We start from the raw sequence: 17,915 nt of genomic DNA on the forward strand, positions 1-17,915 counted from the left end.
AGCTCCCCTAGTCCCTTGCCACCACCGCCACCCCCTTCCTTTCCCACGGTCGACAAACCTCTTGCTTCCAGTAGCCGCTGCAGCACTGTAAACACGTTGCTTCGTGGCCTCTACTGCCCCGATTTGCTCTTCCATGTCCCTGATGACGTCATCAGAGAAACGGAAGAGCAAATGAAGGCAGTAGAGTCCGCGAAGCAGCGTGTTTACAGTGCTGCGTCGGCTGCTGGAGGCAAGAGTTTTGTCGACCGCGGGTAGGGAAGGGAAGGGGTGGCGGCAGCGGCAAAGGACTAAGGTAGCCGGCCAGACCGCGAGAAGGGTAGGCTGAGAGGAACCCGGGACCGTGGCAGAGGCTCGTTGCACAGTGTAAATACAGTTGCTCAGTGTGAGGCTTCCTTCGCTCTTCCGGGTCTGCATTCCGACTCCTCAACGCGCCAGCCTGAGCCGGCATAGGCGGTTGAGGGTGGAAGGTTGTGGTCGGAGTTGCTAGGCTGCAGCGGATGTGTGAGTTGCGAGTGTGGGGCCTGCAGCGGCGCGAGGTGGAGACGGAGAGCAGGCTGTGGTGACGTTGTAGGCGCGCATGCGCACTCGTATTTTCGGGACATCTCAGGGAACACGTTTTTTTTAGTGCGCATGCGCGTCTACCATTTTATTATATTAGATGATATTATTATATTGTATGCCGAGTACCTATTGTATAAACCGCTATGAACTGCTGGTTAGGCAGTAGATAAAAATCAATTATTATTATTATTATTATTATTCATCCTCCCTCGCAAGTTTGTGTGTAGTTTATGGGGTCCTTTTACTAAGGCGCGCTAAAGATTAGCATGCGCTAAATCCTAATATTCCCATTATATTCTTTGGGCGCGTTAGCATTTAGCGCGCGCTAAATCGGTTAGCGCGCCTTAGTAAAAGGACCCCTATATTTGTTGTCTAAGGGCTCCTTTTATGAAAGCGCGTTAGGGCCTTAATGCACGGAATAGCGCGCGCTAGCTGCTACCTCCTCCTTTGGAGCAAGTGGTAGATTTTCAGCTTGCGCGCTATAGCACACGCTAATCCGGTGCGTGCGCTAAAACGCTTAGCGCACCTTAGTAAAAGGAGCCCTAAATGTTACGATATGTTTTTTTTTTTTTATTGTTAATCGCTTAGAAATTTTTTATATAAGCGTTTCATCAAATTTTTAATAAAACTTGAATTTGCTCACCTCTGATCATACCTCTTCCTGAGATCTGGTGGTGTTTTGCCTCGTTGATCATTGTCTTTCTGTCCAGCTCTATAGCTTTATTGCCGTATTTTCATGTCTTCTCTTTCCCAAAGGATTCCAAAGGCAATCCACCATCAGTCACCAGTGAAGAAATTGAGAAAAGCTACCGGAGAAATAGAAAAGGATCCCATCAATTTAAACTTGGTCAAAAGCTATACAATATCAACTTTGCAGGCAAGTTTGGTTCTCATTATTAATTATCAAGATGTATCTACCGTGTTTCCCTGAAAATAAGCTCTAGTATGATTTTTAAAGATGCTCCTAATATAAGCCCTATCCCCAAAATAAGCCCTAGTTAAGATCGACCCCCGAAGCCCCCAACTCTATCCCTGACAATAGTGCTGCCTGATTCGCTGAAAAAATTGGACTCTTCAATTCAGCGACCCCACCCACCCCAGTGAGACCTGACATACCTCCACTCCAAGGCCTCCTAAAGCAGTAGTGGCGGCAGCGCTCTGAATGGGCTGCTTCATGGTCTTCTCTACTGGGACTTTCCCTCTGCCGCATCACAGTGGGAGGGTCAGTGGGGTTCTACTGCACAGGGTGATGGGAGGGAAGGACAGAAAGATGCTGCACAAGGGGATGGGTGAGAGGAAAGGAAAGATGCTGCACATGAGTGGGGGAGGAGAAAGGAAAGAGGAAGATTTGGGGTGGAGGAGAGGGAGAGATGATTGTCGTACATGATAAAAAAATAAGACATCCCCCTAAAATAAGCCCTAATGCATTTTTTGTATCCCAAATTAATATAATTGTCTTTTCGGGGAAACACGGTAATAGTTTTAATTTTTCTGCTGGTGCAGAAATTAATTTTAACATGAAAATATCTGCTCCTAGATATGGCCCAATTCAACACAGCCAATGGAACACGTCGAAGTGTCAGGCGCCGTCCACAGTTTACCGGTCCAAAATCTGGTGCACTCAAGTATGTTTTCTGAGACTATGATATCTGTTAATAGCACTAATCTATGATGTCTTTGTACGCAATGCTGATTCAGCCATAAGGAATCTTAATTCTGTAGAACTCATCTGTTATTAAATGTACCAATTCTAGAATGAGCTCCACTCGCCACCACAGTTCAGGCCTTCTTTATGTGGCAGCTAGTAAGATGAATTCCACCATCCACCACACCGTAGGTTTCATCTTCCTTTGGCTGTTGATAGGATATGCTTCACCAGTTGCTGTACCTCGGCAACCATGAGCATTTTTTGAAACTCGAATTCCACGTGCTGGCCCTAACGAGAGCATTAGCTAGGAGGTCTTGCCACCTGAGCTTTGAAAATTCTCATGAAACACTGAATGTGGCACTTTTCCCCTTCATGAAAAGTAGATATGCCACAATTCAAACGCTTCCAGATCGGTCACCCAGCCTGACCTGGATGAAAAAGACTACTGCGTTCTTGTACTCACTTCCTAATGCCAGCAACTAGCTGAGTCTGTGTGGCAGGAACCTCAGTATTTTCAACTGATTTGTAGGAATTTGTTTCTTATTTCTTACCAATTCTACACTTTTCCCAGCTTTAGATAGTTGCAAGCTGCTCATCACAAAAAATATAAAATAGTGGACAATGGTGGAGAAAAAAACACATGCTTCAGAAGATAAATGTACCAATTGGTGCATCTTAGACTATTTAATGATACACTTGATTTTTATGAGTGACAGTCATTTTAATCGGCTCTGTAAACTTTCTACAGTATTTTATGCAGTAGCTGCGTTTTATTGCTTTATCAAACCAGGCTACTGGGTTTACTGTACCGTTAAGTAATCAAACTTAAATCCCATATCATGGCTCTTGGACAAAAAGGAGTTCAACACACAGTCCAGTTAATGTGTTGACTGACTAATCAATTGACTCAAGCCAATTGCATGCATAAACTCATTTTCAAGCCCTGGAGCAAGATTATCCACATGTAACTTCAGGTCACCCAAGAGCAAGTGAGTGGCACGCACCAGTATTAAGGTCAAAATTTTTGTGATAATACAATTCACCCTCGGTTTCCTTGGGGGACTAGTTCCAGGCCATCTTGTGGATACCAAAAGCTGTGGCTCAAGTCCATCCGGTGTACCTTTTGCAGCCAATCTTGAAAAGATGAGTTAAAGATCCAAAAAGAAGTCGGTCAAATGCAAATACAATAAAAATATTTAGGCCTAGATATTCAGAACAATTTTAAAAGGCAGAAGAGGCTTCTGTCTGGTTAAGTCATGGTAAGCAGGCCATCCCCAGATTTTCAGTAGCACCTAACCTTACAGGTTAGACCAGACTAAATATCCAGGTAAAATTCAGACATCGACCGAAACCATCTTTGAAAACACTGACTGCTACCAGCTGAATATTGGGTGGTTACATTTTAGAATACATCAAAGTTTAGAGCAGGGCTATTTATATTAGGTCCTCAAAGTTGGGTTACCATATGGCTCCAGAAAAAGGATGGATTGAGACATCTGGGTTTTACTTCTACTGAAAGTAATTGAAGTAAGGAGGACAGATATAGACATCTGAGCTTTACTTCTATTGAAAGCAATGGAAGTAAAACCCGGATGTCTATATCTGTCCTCCTTTTTCTGGAGCCATATGGTAACCCTACCTCAAAGACCACAAGAGGGCCAGGTGTTCAGGATATTCACAGTGAATATGGCGGGAATAATAGCAGATGTAGAAAAAAAAGAAAAGGATAAAACAGGACTTGAGAAGTCACAGGAACAACAACCAAGGAAGGTGATAGGCCCAAACTGTTAAACCAAGGAGGAGTTTTATTATACCCACCCTCTAGTAGCACAGGGCTTTGCTTCGGCAAAGGAATGCCTGCATGAGGTGTCAAATGACTCAGAATCAATAATGCATTGCTGGCAAAATATCACAGCATACAACCATGGACGAAGGGGACCAAAAGATCCAAAGCAACTCTATGATAATTAGTATTGCTCTCTTCAAGTTTCAAGTTTTACAATTTTTAATAAAAATTTGATATTCCGCCTATCGCATTTCTAAGCGGAGTACAAATGAGTCTACATTAAAAGTAAAATCTTGGGGACATGGACTAGAAGACATACTGACATACTGGTACATCAATGTAGAGGGGTAGAACTGCATAGCTTATAGGAAAGAGAGACAATAAGGGTACAAACAATTGGATGGGACCCTTCTGTAAGTATTAATCAAAGCGGAGAGAAAATAAAAGGAAGGGTGTTGCATTAAAGCTCGAAAGCGTCTTTAAATAAAAATACACTTCTCCCTCCATATCTGCGATTTCTATATCTACAGATTCGCTTATTCGTGATTTTTTGGCTGCTGACTCCGCCCCCTATTTTTCATCACTGAATTCAGCGTTTCACATTGGAAATCGCTGCTCCCGGCGTTGTACGAAGCAAATCACAGGTCAGGTTATTCACGGTTTATTATCTTTTTCACGTCTATTTTACTGAAAAACTGCAAACAACATGCAAAAAGTTATTCGCGGTTTTTCGGTATTCACGGCTAGGTTCTGCCCGTATACTCCGCGAATACGGAGGGAGAAGTGTAGTTTCAGTTTTGTTTTGAATCATTCCAAGGATGGGTCTTCTCGTAAATCTGCAGCTAAATTTTCTTATCGGCCTGTTGCTTGTGCCACTAGTCGCTGCCAGAAGGATGCTGGGCTGTATAAAGAGAGGCGTAGTCAGTAGAAGGAAGAAGGTGTTGATGCCCCTGTACAGGTCATTGGTGAGGCCCCACTTGGAGTATTGTGTTCAGTTTTGGAGACCGTATCTGGCGAAAGACGTAAGAAGACTTGAGGCGGTCCAGAGGAGGGCGACGAAAATGATAGGAGGCTTGCGCCAGAAGACGTATGAGGAGAGACTGGAAGCCCTGAATATGTATACCCTAGAGGAAAGGAGAGACAGGGGAGATATGATTCAGACGTTCAAATACTTAAAGGGTATTAACGTAGAACAAAATCTTTTCCAGAGAAAGGAAAATTGTAAAACCAGAGGACATAATTTGAGGTTGAGGGGTGGTAGATTCAGGGGCAATGTTAGGAAATTCTACTTTACGGAGAGGGTGGTGGATGCCTGGAATGCGCTCCCGAGAGAGGTGGTGGAGAGTAAAACTGTGACTGAGTTCAAAGAAGCGTGGGATGAACACAGAAGATTTAGAATCAGAAAATAATATTAAAGATTGAACTAGGCCAGTTACTGGGCAGACTTGTACGGTCTGTGTCTGTGTATGGCCGTTTGGTGGAGGATGGGCAGGGGAGAGCTTCAATGGCTGGGAGAGTGTAGATGGGCTGGAGTAAGTCTTAACAGAGATTTCGGCAGTTGGAACCCAAGCACAGTACCGGGTAAAGCTTTGGATTCTCGCCCAGAAATAGCTAAGAAGAAAAAAATTAAAAAAAAAAAAAAAAATTAAATTGAATCAGGTTGGGCAGACTGGATGGACCATTCGGGTCTTTATCTGCCGTCATCTACTATGTAAAAAAAAACCAAACCCTTCATTCTTGGTTTAACAGTTTGTGCCTATCACTTTGTTTGGTAGTTGTTCCTGGGAATAATAGCAGATCACACAATATCTCTTGTCAAAGTTTTATTTACTATACCAAACAGAACACAAAGCAAACCCGATACTGGCTGTGTTTCACCCTTTGTGCTCTGTTTAGTATACACTTCTCCCTCCTTATTCGCGGTTTCGCTTATTTGTGATTTTTCGTAAGTTGACTCTGCCCCCCCAAAATTACATCATGAGTAAAGTTCCTTTTCCTTTACTGTACCGATAAAAAAGTTTAGCGTTTACCAACATTCACTCTGAAAATAGCTGCTTCCATGCTTTCTCCCACAAAATCGATGCTTCAAATCTTTCACCCTCAAAAATCACTGCTTCCCAGTGTATACAGAGAAAAACGCTGCTTCCCAGCATCCATAGAGAAAAACGCTGCTTCCCAGCATCCATAGAGAAAAACGCTGCTTCCCAGCATCCATGGAGAAAAACGCTGCTTCCCAGCATCCATAGAGAAAAACGCTGCTTCCCAGCATCCATAGAGAAAAACGCTGCTTCCCAGCATCCATGGAGAAAAACGCTGCTTCCCAGCATCCATGGAGAAAAACGCTGCTTCCCAGCATCCATAGAGAAAAACGCTGCTTCCCAGCATCCATAGAGAAAAACGCTGCTTCCCAGCATCCATGGAGAAAAACGCTGCTTCCCAGCATCCATAGAGAAAAACGCTGCTTCCCAGCATCCATAGAGAAAAACGCTGCTTCCCAGCATCCATGGAGAAAAACGCTGCTTCCCAGCATCCATAGAGAAAAACGCTGCTTCCCAGCATCCATAGAGAAAAACGCTGCTTCCCAGCATCCATAGAGAAAAAACGCTGCTTCCCAGCATCCATAGAGAAAAACGCTGCTTCCCTGCATCCATAGAGAAAAACGCTGCTTCCCAGCATCCATAGAGAAAAACGCTGCTTCCCAGCATCCATAGAGAAAAACGCTGCTTCCCTGCATCCATAGAGAAAAACGCTGCTTCCCAGCATCCATAGAGAAAAACGCTGCTTCCCAGCATCCATAGAGAAAAACGCTGCTTCCCAGCATCCATGGAGAAAAACGCTGCTTCCCAGCATCCATGGAGAAAAACGCTGGAAATCACTGCTTGCCTGCTATCAGCCTGAAAATCGCTGTCTTCACCAATGTTGCCTCTCCTTCAGGAACAGTTGAAAAGTTATAGTAAAAACGCTGGCTGTTACAAAAAAATGCGAATAACATATAAAAAGCTATTCGCGGTTTTTCCATATTCGCAGCTATGTTCTACCCGCATCCACCACGAATACGGAGGGAGAAGTGTAGTGAATAAAACTTTGGCAAGAGATATTGTGTGATCTGCTCATATACCTGCCGTATTGGACCGTGCGGGTTGTTTGCCCTGTTTTTTTCTTATCCACAATGAATATGCAGAAGAGAGAGATTTGCATGCACTGCCTCTTTGATATGCAAATCTCTCTCTCGTGCATATTTATTGTTTTAATATCCTGAAAACCTGGCATGGCTTTGGACCTCGAGGACCAGAATTGAGTAGCTCTGGTTTAGAGAATGGTACTTAGGGGTATATTTCATGGTAACCCATGTGCCGTTTCTATTTCATTGATGGAGGAGCCCATTTAGGAGAGAAGCAGCGCCTTGTTTACTAAGCAAACTTCCCATGCACACGAATATGGGAGGAAAACCTTTATAGGTCATTATTTAGAAAGCACTCAGACATTTAAGGAAGTGATATTCAGCTTGCAGCAATGAGCAACTAGCAAGCCACTTCCAGCCACGGACTGAAATAACCCCAAATACTCAGTGCCGTGTGGCTCCTGGGCTTGAATATCTGGGTTTGACTGCCGATTCAGAAGTTAATCAAGCACTGGCCGAAATTCAGACTGGTGTCTGGTTAAGTTAGGAAAGCTGATTCAAATTATTCGCCAGACAATTTACTGAAGATAGGCCCCATAGCATGCAATGAAATGTTGCTTGTGGGTGGAAGGTGCAGCTCACTGGGTAGAGCTGCTGCCTCCTGGTGCTGCTCTTTGTGACCCAGGGCAAGTTGCTTAATCCTCCAGTGCCCACCACTTTGATTGTAAGCTTTGAAATTCCAAAGCCACAAAAAGGCAGTATAGAAATCCCCATTCCTTTTCCCTTTGGTTTGGTTTATTTATAATCCATCTTATACAAGGTGAAGTACATCAACACATTCATAAATACACATAGGTAGCATTTCAATTATTTTACAAAAATAAAAATTGACAGCACCAAATTATATAATCAGACTGACATATCAACATTAACATCGTCAGACAACTCTGCCGTCCCAAAAGGGTCAATTCTGTGAGCATAACATGTAGTAAATTCAAGTTCAATGTATTTAATATACCGCAAATATAAAACCAGAAGGCAAATCTAAGCGGTTTACAATAAAAAGTTAAAATTTAAAAAAAAAAAAAAACAACAACCCCAAATTAAATAGGGTAAGAACAAAAGGAAGACAAAACAAAGAAAACAAATTGAGAACATGGGGAAAGAGGGAATCGGGGATTGCAATAAAAAATAAAAAGGTTGGGGAAAGGGATGAACAACGTGGTGAGGGAGAAAACAGAGGTCTTCTTTTACAAAACTGATGGAAGTTTCTAGGGCGGGGAGCCGTGCTGAATGGCCCGCGCGGCTCCCGACGCTCATAGGAACTCAATGAGCGTCGGGAGCAGCGCAGGCCATTCAGCGTGGCTCCCCGCGTTAGAAACTGCTATCGTAAAAGAGGGGAGTAAGTATTTAATTCTGCCCACACAAAAGAAAAGTAGCCATCAGGAGGAAGTAAATTAAAGAGCCAAAGGCCAAAGGGAAGTAGTAGTCATAAAGCCGATGAAGTCATACTGTGTATTTCATACAATGGAACAAATGACGTTTTAGCAATTTCTTGAACGCCTGCAAACTTTTTTTTAAGTTCATTTTTATTGAGAATATTTCCACATAAAACAATTAGACAGTAGAAAATTTTTTAACAATTAACATAACGTAAGCAAGGGATACATATAAATCTAAAATAAATAATTTCCACCCCCCACCCTACCCCCCTCATATAGAGAGTGTAACATCATACTCAAACATACATAGGCATATTATTCACCTCTAAGCCAATTATTTTCCACACATTTTTTAACAGGTATCCATTTTTTGCTTTTTTCCCTCTCTTTTCCATAACAACTGATTCATATTTCCCCACCAAACAGAATTCCACCAGAACTGAAACCATAATGATGCTGAGTCCTTCCACACTCTCAAAATTGATTGAATAGCCACTGCTGTCAAAATAGCCAATAGTCTCTTCTAACTTTTCTTTATACCAAAGGAATCATCAAAGATATTAACCCTTTCAGGACCATAAGGATCGTAGGCCAATTTTTGTGGTTTTGACGACATTTTTATGGTAAAAAGGGCTTGCAGATGCCAAAAAATTGATTTTTTTTGTGAAATATCATTATTTTTTTTTTTTTAAATCACACTTCTGGCTTATGGACAGTGTGGCAAGTGAATCTTCTCGTCAATCTGGCAACGACGCTAATGAATGAATGTCGGAACCAGTTTGTTTACATAAAGGCAGTATCATATGGAATCCGTACATATAAAATTTAGAACTGTAGACTATCCCAATCAAAATTTATAGGATTTTAAAGTTATGGGACAAATATGTCCCTTGGTCCTGAAAGGGTTAAAAAGAGCTTAATGAAAGAAGGAAGCTTATTCCACTCGTCTGTACCACTACTTCCTTTTCCTTTTGACACCATTCATATATATCTTTTTTGTTCTTTTTTGAAGTTCACCTTTTCAAAGGATGGATATTGGAAAGACTGTCGTCTGGCAGTATAAAGGAAATCACGGAAAATGGCATGACTTCAAACAGCATGTAAGATTTTTCTCTTTATAATAAGGTTTTCTGGTCAGGGGCATGTGGAGAGATTCACCATAGGGGGAATCCATTCTTCCTGTCTCTGTTTTTACCTCCTTCCCTCTCATAATATTTGTCCGCCATCACCTTCATTACACGCTGTCCTGCTCCAGGCTCTCTCTCTCTCCCCCCACCCCCTCTCCACTCCACTGAATTCTAAACCTGCCTCATAACAAAGTGTTGTGAACATTTTCATTTTTTTCAAACCAAGTAGCCCAGATTTGAATGCAGAGTTTCCACCGAAGGCCCAAAATTCAAAAGGACTTATACGTTTATCGATGGCCACCAGTAAGGCCCTGCTTCTATAAATGGCGCCGAGGATTGCAAGTGTCAATTGCAAGTTACTGTTTTTAGGCACCAGTAGGCGTTGAAACTTTAGGTGCACTCTGTGCCAGGGTTTTCTTGGCCTAAATGAGTTAGCCTGAGTCAAAACATGACCAATATCTGCCCTCAAATCCACCTCTAACCAAACCTATTTTCTGGTAGGTGCCTACCAAGTTAGGCGCTTACCAGCCAATTAAGGCTTTTTAAATAATTAATCCCCCTTTTAAACAAGCTGTGCTAGAGGGTTTTTTTTTCATTTTTAAATTATTTTTTTAGATTTTTAACAAATACAAAGAAAAATGCATTATACTGCAAAAATGTTACAGTTAGAAACAGAAGTGCAACCAGGAAGCAACAAACACTTAGGCTAACCCAGGACCCTTTCCTCCGACACTGGGATTTAGGGGATTTCTGCCTATATGTATATATTGCGGAACTTGGGGACAATGAGGATGGCTGCTTGACTTCTGAGCTCCTCCTTAGGCAGCACATTCACCTTCATTTATCAGCATTGAAATACTGCTTTTCTTCAGATAATGGCATCAGGGAAACTGTGCAACAGTATTGAATATATGTTTGGGTTTTTGGCTGGGTTTTTTTTCAAACACTGAAGCCAGCATTCCCAAAAAATATGCTGACCTCCAGGTATGAATTTTGACCCTCTTGATTTTCAAGCAACAGAACTCTCTGATCTAATCAGGATTTTTTAATCACACTTATCCAGTACAGGTTCAAACCGATTTGCAAGGCAAGAAGCTCATGCAGCAGCATGGGGAAAAGGTTACATCATGTCGAGGAAGGATATACAGTTACAATAGGGGAAAAGGTTACAACACATTATAGAGGAAGGAGGAAGGTTACATTGTTGCAAGAAGGGAGGTAGGTACATCACGTTGAGGACTGTTACAGTGTCATGGAGAGAGGGCAGAGTTACTGAGCTGAAAGGAGTTTATGAAATAGGTACATTTTCAGTCCTTTCCTGCCGGTGAGATAGTTCAATTCTGTTCAATTCTCATGGATGTTGGAAGGGCATTCCAGATTCTTGAAAAGGGTGTTGAATGTTCGCTTGTATTTCACTTAGAGAATGACATGAGGGAAAAATTTGTCTCTGCCTATCCCCCGCAAGCCATCTGATCCCATCCACACAAGCCTCGGATAGTTATGATTTTAGACTGAACTTATTTTATTAAAGTATAAAAAGAAACAATAGTCTGTACAATTGCCATTTTATAAACCCAAATAATACAGAGCAAGGATCAACAATGTGTGTCTCACTCTCTCTCTCTCCTCCCTCCCTGCGCTATGTTCAATATTTCACTCACTCTTCCTTCTTGGTTCAGCTTTTCTCTTTCCTTCTCTATTCCTCCCTGCAGGTCTTGCACCTCTCTCCCTTCCCTCTAGCCCCCTTCCCATGGGTCCAACACCTGTCTCCTCCCTTCAGCGCCCAGGTGTAGGTCTGGCACCTTTCCCTTCCTCCACTCCACCCACCACATGGGCCAGGCACCTGTTTTCCTTCTCCCCTTCAACCCCCAGACCAGATCCAGCAACTGTCTCCCTTCTCTTCAGCAATCCCATCAGTCCAAGCAACCCCCTTCCCCTTTGCAGGTGCAGCAGCAGCACCCCTTCGTGAGTCCAGCAATCCCCCTCCCTCCCTATTGTAGGTCCAAAGCCTCCCTCCCTTGCTTGCGATTGCAGATACCAGCAAAAAAACCTCCAAAAACCTGCGACTCCCCCATCAGCTCCTTTGCGCCTCCTGGGGTGGGCCTATCAGCTTCTTAGAAGCATTCGTAAGATGAAGAGGCAACATCATCGCACACAGTGTTGAAGTTCCCTGAACCTTCTTCCCGCCAAGTCCCCTTCCAATGTAATGCTGGCAAAACCAGGAGCGGACTCGGCGGGAAGAAGGTTCAGTGAACTTCAGTGCTTTGAGCAACGACATTGCCTCTTCATTCTATGAATGCTTCTAAGAAGCTGGTAGACCCACCCCAGGAGACACAAAGGGGCCGACAGCGGAGTTGCAGGTTGGTTGGGTTTTTTTGCCGGTAGCCACGATCGCAAGGGAGGGGGGGCTGTTGGACCCGCAATAGGGAGGGAGGGAGGCCGCTGATCGGGAGGTGTGGGAAGGGAGGTGACTTGCAGCAGATCCTTTACTGCGGGGACAAGGCCATTCATTGCTCTACGGGGCGGTGAAAAGCCTTGTCCCCATACCTGCAGCAACCAGTCGATTTTTTTTCCCCTAGCTGCGGGAAACGGGCACCGTGTCATTCTCTAAGTTCACTCCTTGGATGAGGAGATGATCAGCTGGTGGGTGGTGTTGATCCTGGTCGAGGTGAAGAGGGAATCAGAGAACAAGCTTTGATGAGTTGGATGTTTAATGCATGGTGTACAATGCAAGAGAGTTTAAACAAGATTCTGGCATTTATAGGCAGCCAGTGAAGCAAGCAGTAGTATGCGCTCTAGTGCTGACAACAATGTCACTCTTTTCCCCTTGCATAAAAGATACCGTGTGAAGCGCAGTTCAAACAGAATCCACAAGGCAGTATGACTTTTTCCATTGAGAACACACAGTACAGACTGGATTTTGCAGGTACGTTTTTAATGTATCCCTTTAAATCCAAAGTTTCTCAATCCTGTCCTTGGGGAATCCCCAAACCAATCTGTTTTGTCGAGATATCCACCATGAATATCTGTGTTTGCCAGCCCCTGGAATTACCTGGGTACAACCAATATTCAGAGCCAAACCTGGATAAATAACCCTCCCCCCCCTTAATAAAGCTGCAATAAGGTTTTTTATTGCCAGCCGCAGTGGTAAAAGCTCTGAAGCTCCTGCAATAAAAAACCTTAACAACCTTCATAAAATGGGTGAGGGTGGGGGGTAAGCAGATATGCCCGGTTTTAGCTATCAGGCACCCGCACTGAATCGAGTCTGGTGCCCAGTCTGGATCCTCCTGACTCCATCCCCAGACCACCCCAGCACTAACCCCCAAATTCTGTAGATGGCGCCTTAAGTTGCCGATTTGCATGCACAGCTTAATTGATTAATTGGCAATTACCTCGTAATTGATGCTGATTGGCACTAATTAAAAGTTACACGCATAACTTGGAAAACGCGATTCTATAAAAAGTATATGCCAATTCTAGTGCGCAAATTTGAAGAGGGGCGTGGACATTCCTAAAAGTTAGGCACTTTTTTTAATAGAATATATCCAATCTGTGCACAACTGAGGCGCATCATTTAAGCCTGGTTTTAGCTGGCCTAAAATCGGCGTGCCTAAAAGTTATGTGACACATTGACATTTAGCACGATTCTCTACGAGGTAGATAATGACATGGGGACAATTTTGTCTCTGGCCCCGCAGGAACTCAATTTCCCTGTTCCGTCCCCGTAAGTTTTGTTGCTGTCCCTGTCTTGCCCCATTCCTGTAAGCTCTGCCTTAATTGCACAAGCCTTGAACATTTATGATTTTAAAGCTTTGGAGGCTTGTGCAGATGAAGATAGAGCTTGCAGGAATGGGGCAGGAAAGGAGCTTGCAGGGATGGGAAAATGAGTTCCTGCGGGGACGGGAAAAACTTGTCTCCATGTCATTCTCTAATCCAGCCCTGCACAGCATATGGCCTGCAGGCCGCATGCAGTCCAAAACAGCTCTCACTGCAGGCCCGCACCCGATACGGCTCTCCCTATCGGCTGTCTTCCTTGACTTCCCCCTCAGCGTCCGCCGGATTCCCCCCTTTAAAGCTAATACGGCAGCCAGCAGAGCAAACCTAGCAGGCTGCCTTCAGTCTCTGCAGCATGTTCCCTCTGCCACGGTCCTGCCCCCGATGTCAGAGGGGGTGCGGGACCGCGGCAGAGGAAACGTGCTGCGAAGGCCAATGGCAGTCTGCTAGGTTCGCACTGCAGACTGCCGTAATTAGCTTAGCGGCTGTCAGAGTGTGGAAAATGACCTCTCGCTGGGTGCAGGAAGCAGGGGAGGTAAGGCCCCACCTGTCGCTGGATCTGGACACCGGGGTGGGGGGGGATGGAGATAGAGAGAGACAGAAAAGGACCTTGGGGGGGAGAGAGACAGACAGACAGAAAAGGACCTTGGGGTGGGGGAGAGACAGAAAAGGACCTTGAGGACAGGGCAGATGCTGGACTAGAGGGGTGAAGAGAGGGGAGGACTCAAAATGTTAGCAGAAGGAAGATAGAAAGATGGAGAAACCTGAAACAAAGGGGGGGCAGATGTTGGACTTGGGGGTGTATAGAGGGAAGAGAGAGAAAGAGACTGTAGAAAGGTGGAAAGATTCTGGACCAGGGAGGGAGGAAGGAAGGAGAGAGAGCCAGAGAAAGACCTGGAAGAAAAGAGTATAAATGCTGGACATGGGGGGAGGGGGTTTGTAAGCAGAAGAAAGACAGAGAGTGAGAGGCCTGGACGAAAGGTGAAAGACGGGAGGCAGATGCTGGACTATGGGAGATGCAGACAGAAGAGACAGAGGAGGAGGGACCATGAGGAAGAACAGAGAGATGGAAGATCATAACAGAGGAGGGAGAGAGATGGAGACCTGGAACAAAGGTGGTGGTAGGTACAAAGGAGAACTGACACTGGATCTGGGGAGGGTAAACAGAGGGAAAAGAGAGAGAGACCTGGTCCCAAAGGGGATGGGGCTGGATTGTGAAAGAAATGTTGGATGCACAGTCAGAAGGAAGTCCAACCAGAAAATAATTAAATCACCCAACCACAAAGGTAGGAAAAATAATTTTATTTTCAATTTAGTGATCGAAATGTATCAGTTTTGAGAATTTATATCTGTTGAAAAATTAAAGGAAAAAATTGCATTACAATTAGTAAAGGGGGCAGGATCTGGGGCAGAGCTTGGGAGGTCTGTAGTTGGGGGCACTTAGCTTGAAGTAGTTGAGAAACACTGCTTTACGCAATCAGCCGCCGCCAGTGTCTCTATTTCTCTCTTGCCCTCTTCCCTGCTGGCATCCCCTACTGGCCCATCTGGAAGGCCTCTGCGCATGCGCGCGATGTCGTCATGGCAACGTCCGCGCACTTCCGGGTGTCCCGAGCCATGGCCACTACCTGCGGCCCTCGCTACATTTTCCAACTTTCTTTTTTGAGTTGTGCGGGCCTGCTCCTATCCAAGGTACATGCATCTTGTAGCATTACGTTAAGTGCCTCTGTAGTCAGAATGTTATTTAGGCTCCATGTGTAGAATTTGGGGGTAACCGGATAGTGTCCCAACCATCAGTGCTACTATTCAAGTTCAAGTTTCAAGTTTATTGACTTTTAATATACCGACCATCAACAAGTATCTGGCCGGTTTACAATAAAATATTTAAAAAGAGATAAAGATAATACGTATTTAAAAAATAATGAAAGTGTACATCAAGGACATTAACTGGACAGACTTGAAAGTGAGGGTAAAAGGGAAAGGAGGGGAAAAGTTACATATTTTGAAGAAAGAAGGAAAAAGAGGGAATAGGATAAAACATATGGGGTGGGGTCGCTTTATAAAAGCAGTTGGTTGAGTAAAAAAGATATGCTCTAAACACAAGTAAAAGCGTCACGAAATAAAAAAAGTCTTCAGGCTTATCTTGAATTGATCAAGTTGTTGTTGGAGTCGGAGTTGATGTGGCAGAGCATTCCACAATGTTGGGGCGACTAGTGAGAAATTTATTTTCCTGGTGTAAAAGAAATCTTATATGGAAGGAATTAACAAGAGCTTCTGATCTGCTGACCTCAGTGTACGTGTTGGGCATTGAGGGATGAGAAGCTTATCAAGATATGAGGGCTGGTGAGAGAGTTTTATTTTAAAGGTCAGCAGGATGGTTTTATAGATGATACGATGTGTGATAGGGAGCCAATGTGCTTCTTTCAAAAGTGGGGTGACAGGATCATATTTGCCTATTTTGTAGATGAGTTTTATTGCCATATTGTGGATTAATTGTAAGCGTCGGATTTCTTTTTGGGGGAGTCCGCTGTAAAGAGAGTTACAGTAATCAAGGTGGGAAATAACTAAGGAATGAACCAGAATTTTAATTTTAATCTGTATCTAGAATCAAAGTTAGGGAACGAATAAGGCGAAGTTTAAAGAAGCAAATTTTTCAGTGGCGTTTGGTTAAGTACTGCTGAATATTAACGACTTGGTCAGCTCATGTGATTTAACTAAGCAGAAACCTCTCCTGCCTGGCTGAAATCATTTTGAATATCAGGACTGTTGATTTTTATGTGCAAATGGTTAACTATTTTAATTTTTTTCATTTCTTGGAACAGATAGAGAACAACTATGTGCCTTATTACCATGATAATCTATCTTTAATGCTAACAATTTTTCCTTTGTTGTATTTTTTTTTTTGTACACCACCTAGAACCGAAAGTATGTAAATAAAAACTTATATGTTATGTTTTCTTAGCTATGACTCAGACAAATCTATCCTCCAGCAAAGTGCGAGACATAAGAAGAAAGAAGTAGTGACCGGCTCAAAACAGCGGGATCTTAATAGACAGCATCCAATTCGTGATGCCGAGCAGTCGCCAACAAAAACAGATACCGTCTGACTGCTAACAGAAGTAACGCTTTTGCAAATGTGATTTAGCTATTGATGTGGGGAATTTCACCACTGAGGGCGAGAAAATATAGATTTCAAAGCCTCTTGTTCACATGCCCAATATCGACACATGTTCACCAGGCCAGCAGTATAAGCTTTTTTTCTTCTTCTTTTCTTAAGAGAAAAATAACAGACTACTTCTGAACTCTAGAAATACTACAGCTATTACTTATTTCTATAATGCTGCCAGACGTACACAGCACTGTACATTAAACATGTAAGAGACGATCCCTGCTTGACAGAGCTTACAATCTAATCAAAACAGATAAATGGGACAGAGGGGAGTTAGGGAATTTATCGGAGAGGGGATGATAAAGCAAACATTGATAAGAGTTAGGACTTAAATAGCACTTTAACATCGGTAAACAAGGAAGGACAAAACGGAAAGATTTACCAGCAGTTCACTTAAAATAAGTTGGATCAAAATGTACATGTTGAAAGTACAGTACTCCCCCAAAATTCGCGGAGGTTCCATTCCAGGAACCCCTGCGAATTTCTGTCAAAAGGCTGGAGAGGCAGGAGAGGGCAGCTGAAGAAAATCATTCGAGGTCTGCTCCGACCACCTCTTCCTGTAGTAAAGTTGGTCTACACCAGGGGTAGGCAATTCCTGTCCTCGAAATGGATTTGCATGCACTGCCTCCTTGAGATGCAAATCTATCTCATGCATATTTATTGTGGATATCCTGAAAACCTGACCTGGCTCCAGCTCTCGAGGACCGGAATTGCCTACCCCTGGTCTACACCAATCAGGAGCTGCTTTGACACGCAGCTCCCGATTGGTGTAGCCCAGTGGTTTCAAATTCAAACCCTTTGCAGGGCCACATTTTGGATTTGTAGGTACAGTGGTATCTTGGATTACGAGCATAGTCCATTCCAGGAGCATGCTCGTAATCCAAATGCTCGTGTATCAAAGCGAGTTTCCTCATAGGAAATAATGGAAACTCGCTTTGATACGTTCCCACCCACCCCCACCACCGATAACCGGCATCGCTCCCCCCCCCCCCCCAGCTCGCAAAGGCCCCTTCGCTCCAACCGGCACCCCCACCGCGCAACCCCCCCCCCCCCCGCCAGTACAACTTAAATTTACCCACCTCCCCGTCTAGCACCGGCACGCAGGCATAGCTCGTGTGCCTAGAAGATCTTCCGGCTTCGGTTCATAGACAAAGCACGCCTTTGTCCCAGCGCGCTTTTGACCTGACACCTCCGGCTTCTGCCTGCCTGCCTTGAGCATGCATCTGCGCATGCTCAAGGACTTCTATTCTCCCTCTCGCCGTGCTTTGTCTATGAACCGAAGCCGGAAGC

General features: G+C 44.0%; 1 protein-coding gene across 1 annotated transcript in view; it reads left to right on the top strand.

The window, feature by feature from the left end:
• LOC117363647 overlaps positions 1-17,915 on the top strand; it is a 135,028-nt gene that overhangs the window by 30,836 nt on the left and 86,277 nt on the right. Inside the window, exons 6-10 of the mRNA XM_033951738.1 lie at positions 1,318-1,438; positions 2,099-2,186; positions 9,571-9,658; positions 10,749-10,903; positions 16,419-16,557. Coding sequence (XP_033807629.1) covers positions 1,318-1,438; positions 2,099-2,186; positions 9,571-9,658; positions 10,749-10,903; positions 16,419-16,557 — 591 coding nt within the window. The remainder of the gene's footprint in view (positions 1-1,317; positions 1,439-2,098; positions 2,187-9,570; positions 9,659-10,748; positions 10,904-16,418; positions 16,558-17,915) is intronic.

The sequence above is a fragment of the Geotrypetes seraphini genome, chromosome 7 (assembly GCF_902459505.1).
Source record: "Geotrypetes seraphini chromosome 7, aGeoSer1.1, whole genome shotgun sequence".
Lineage (NCBI taxonomy): Eukaryota > Metazoa > Chordata > Amphibia > Gymnophiona > Dermophiidae > Geotrypetes > Geotrypetes seraphini.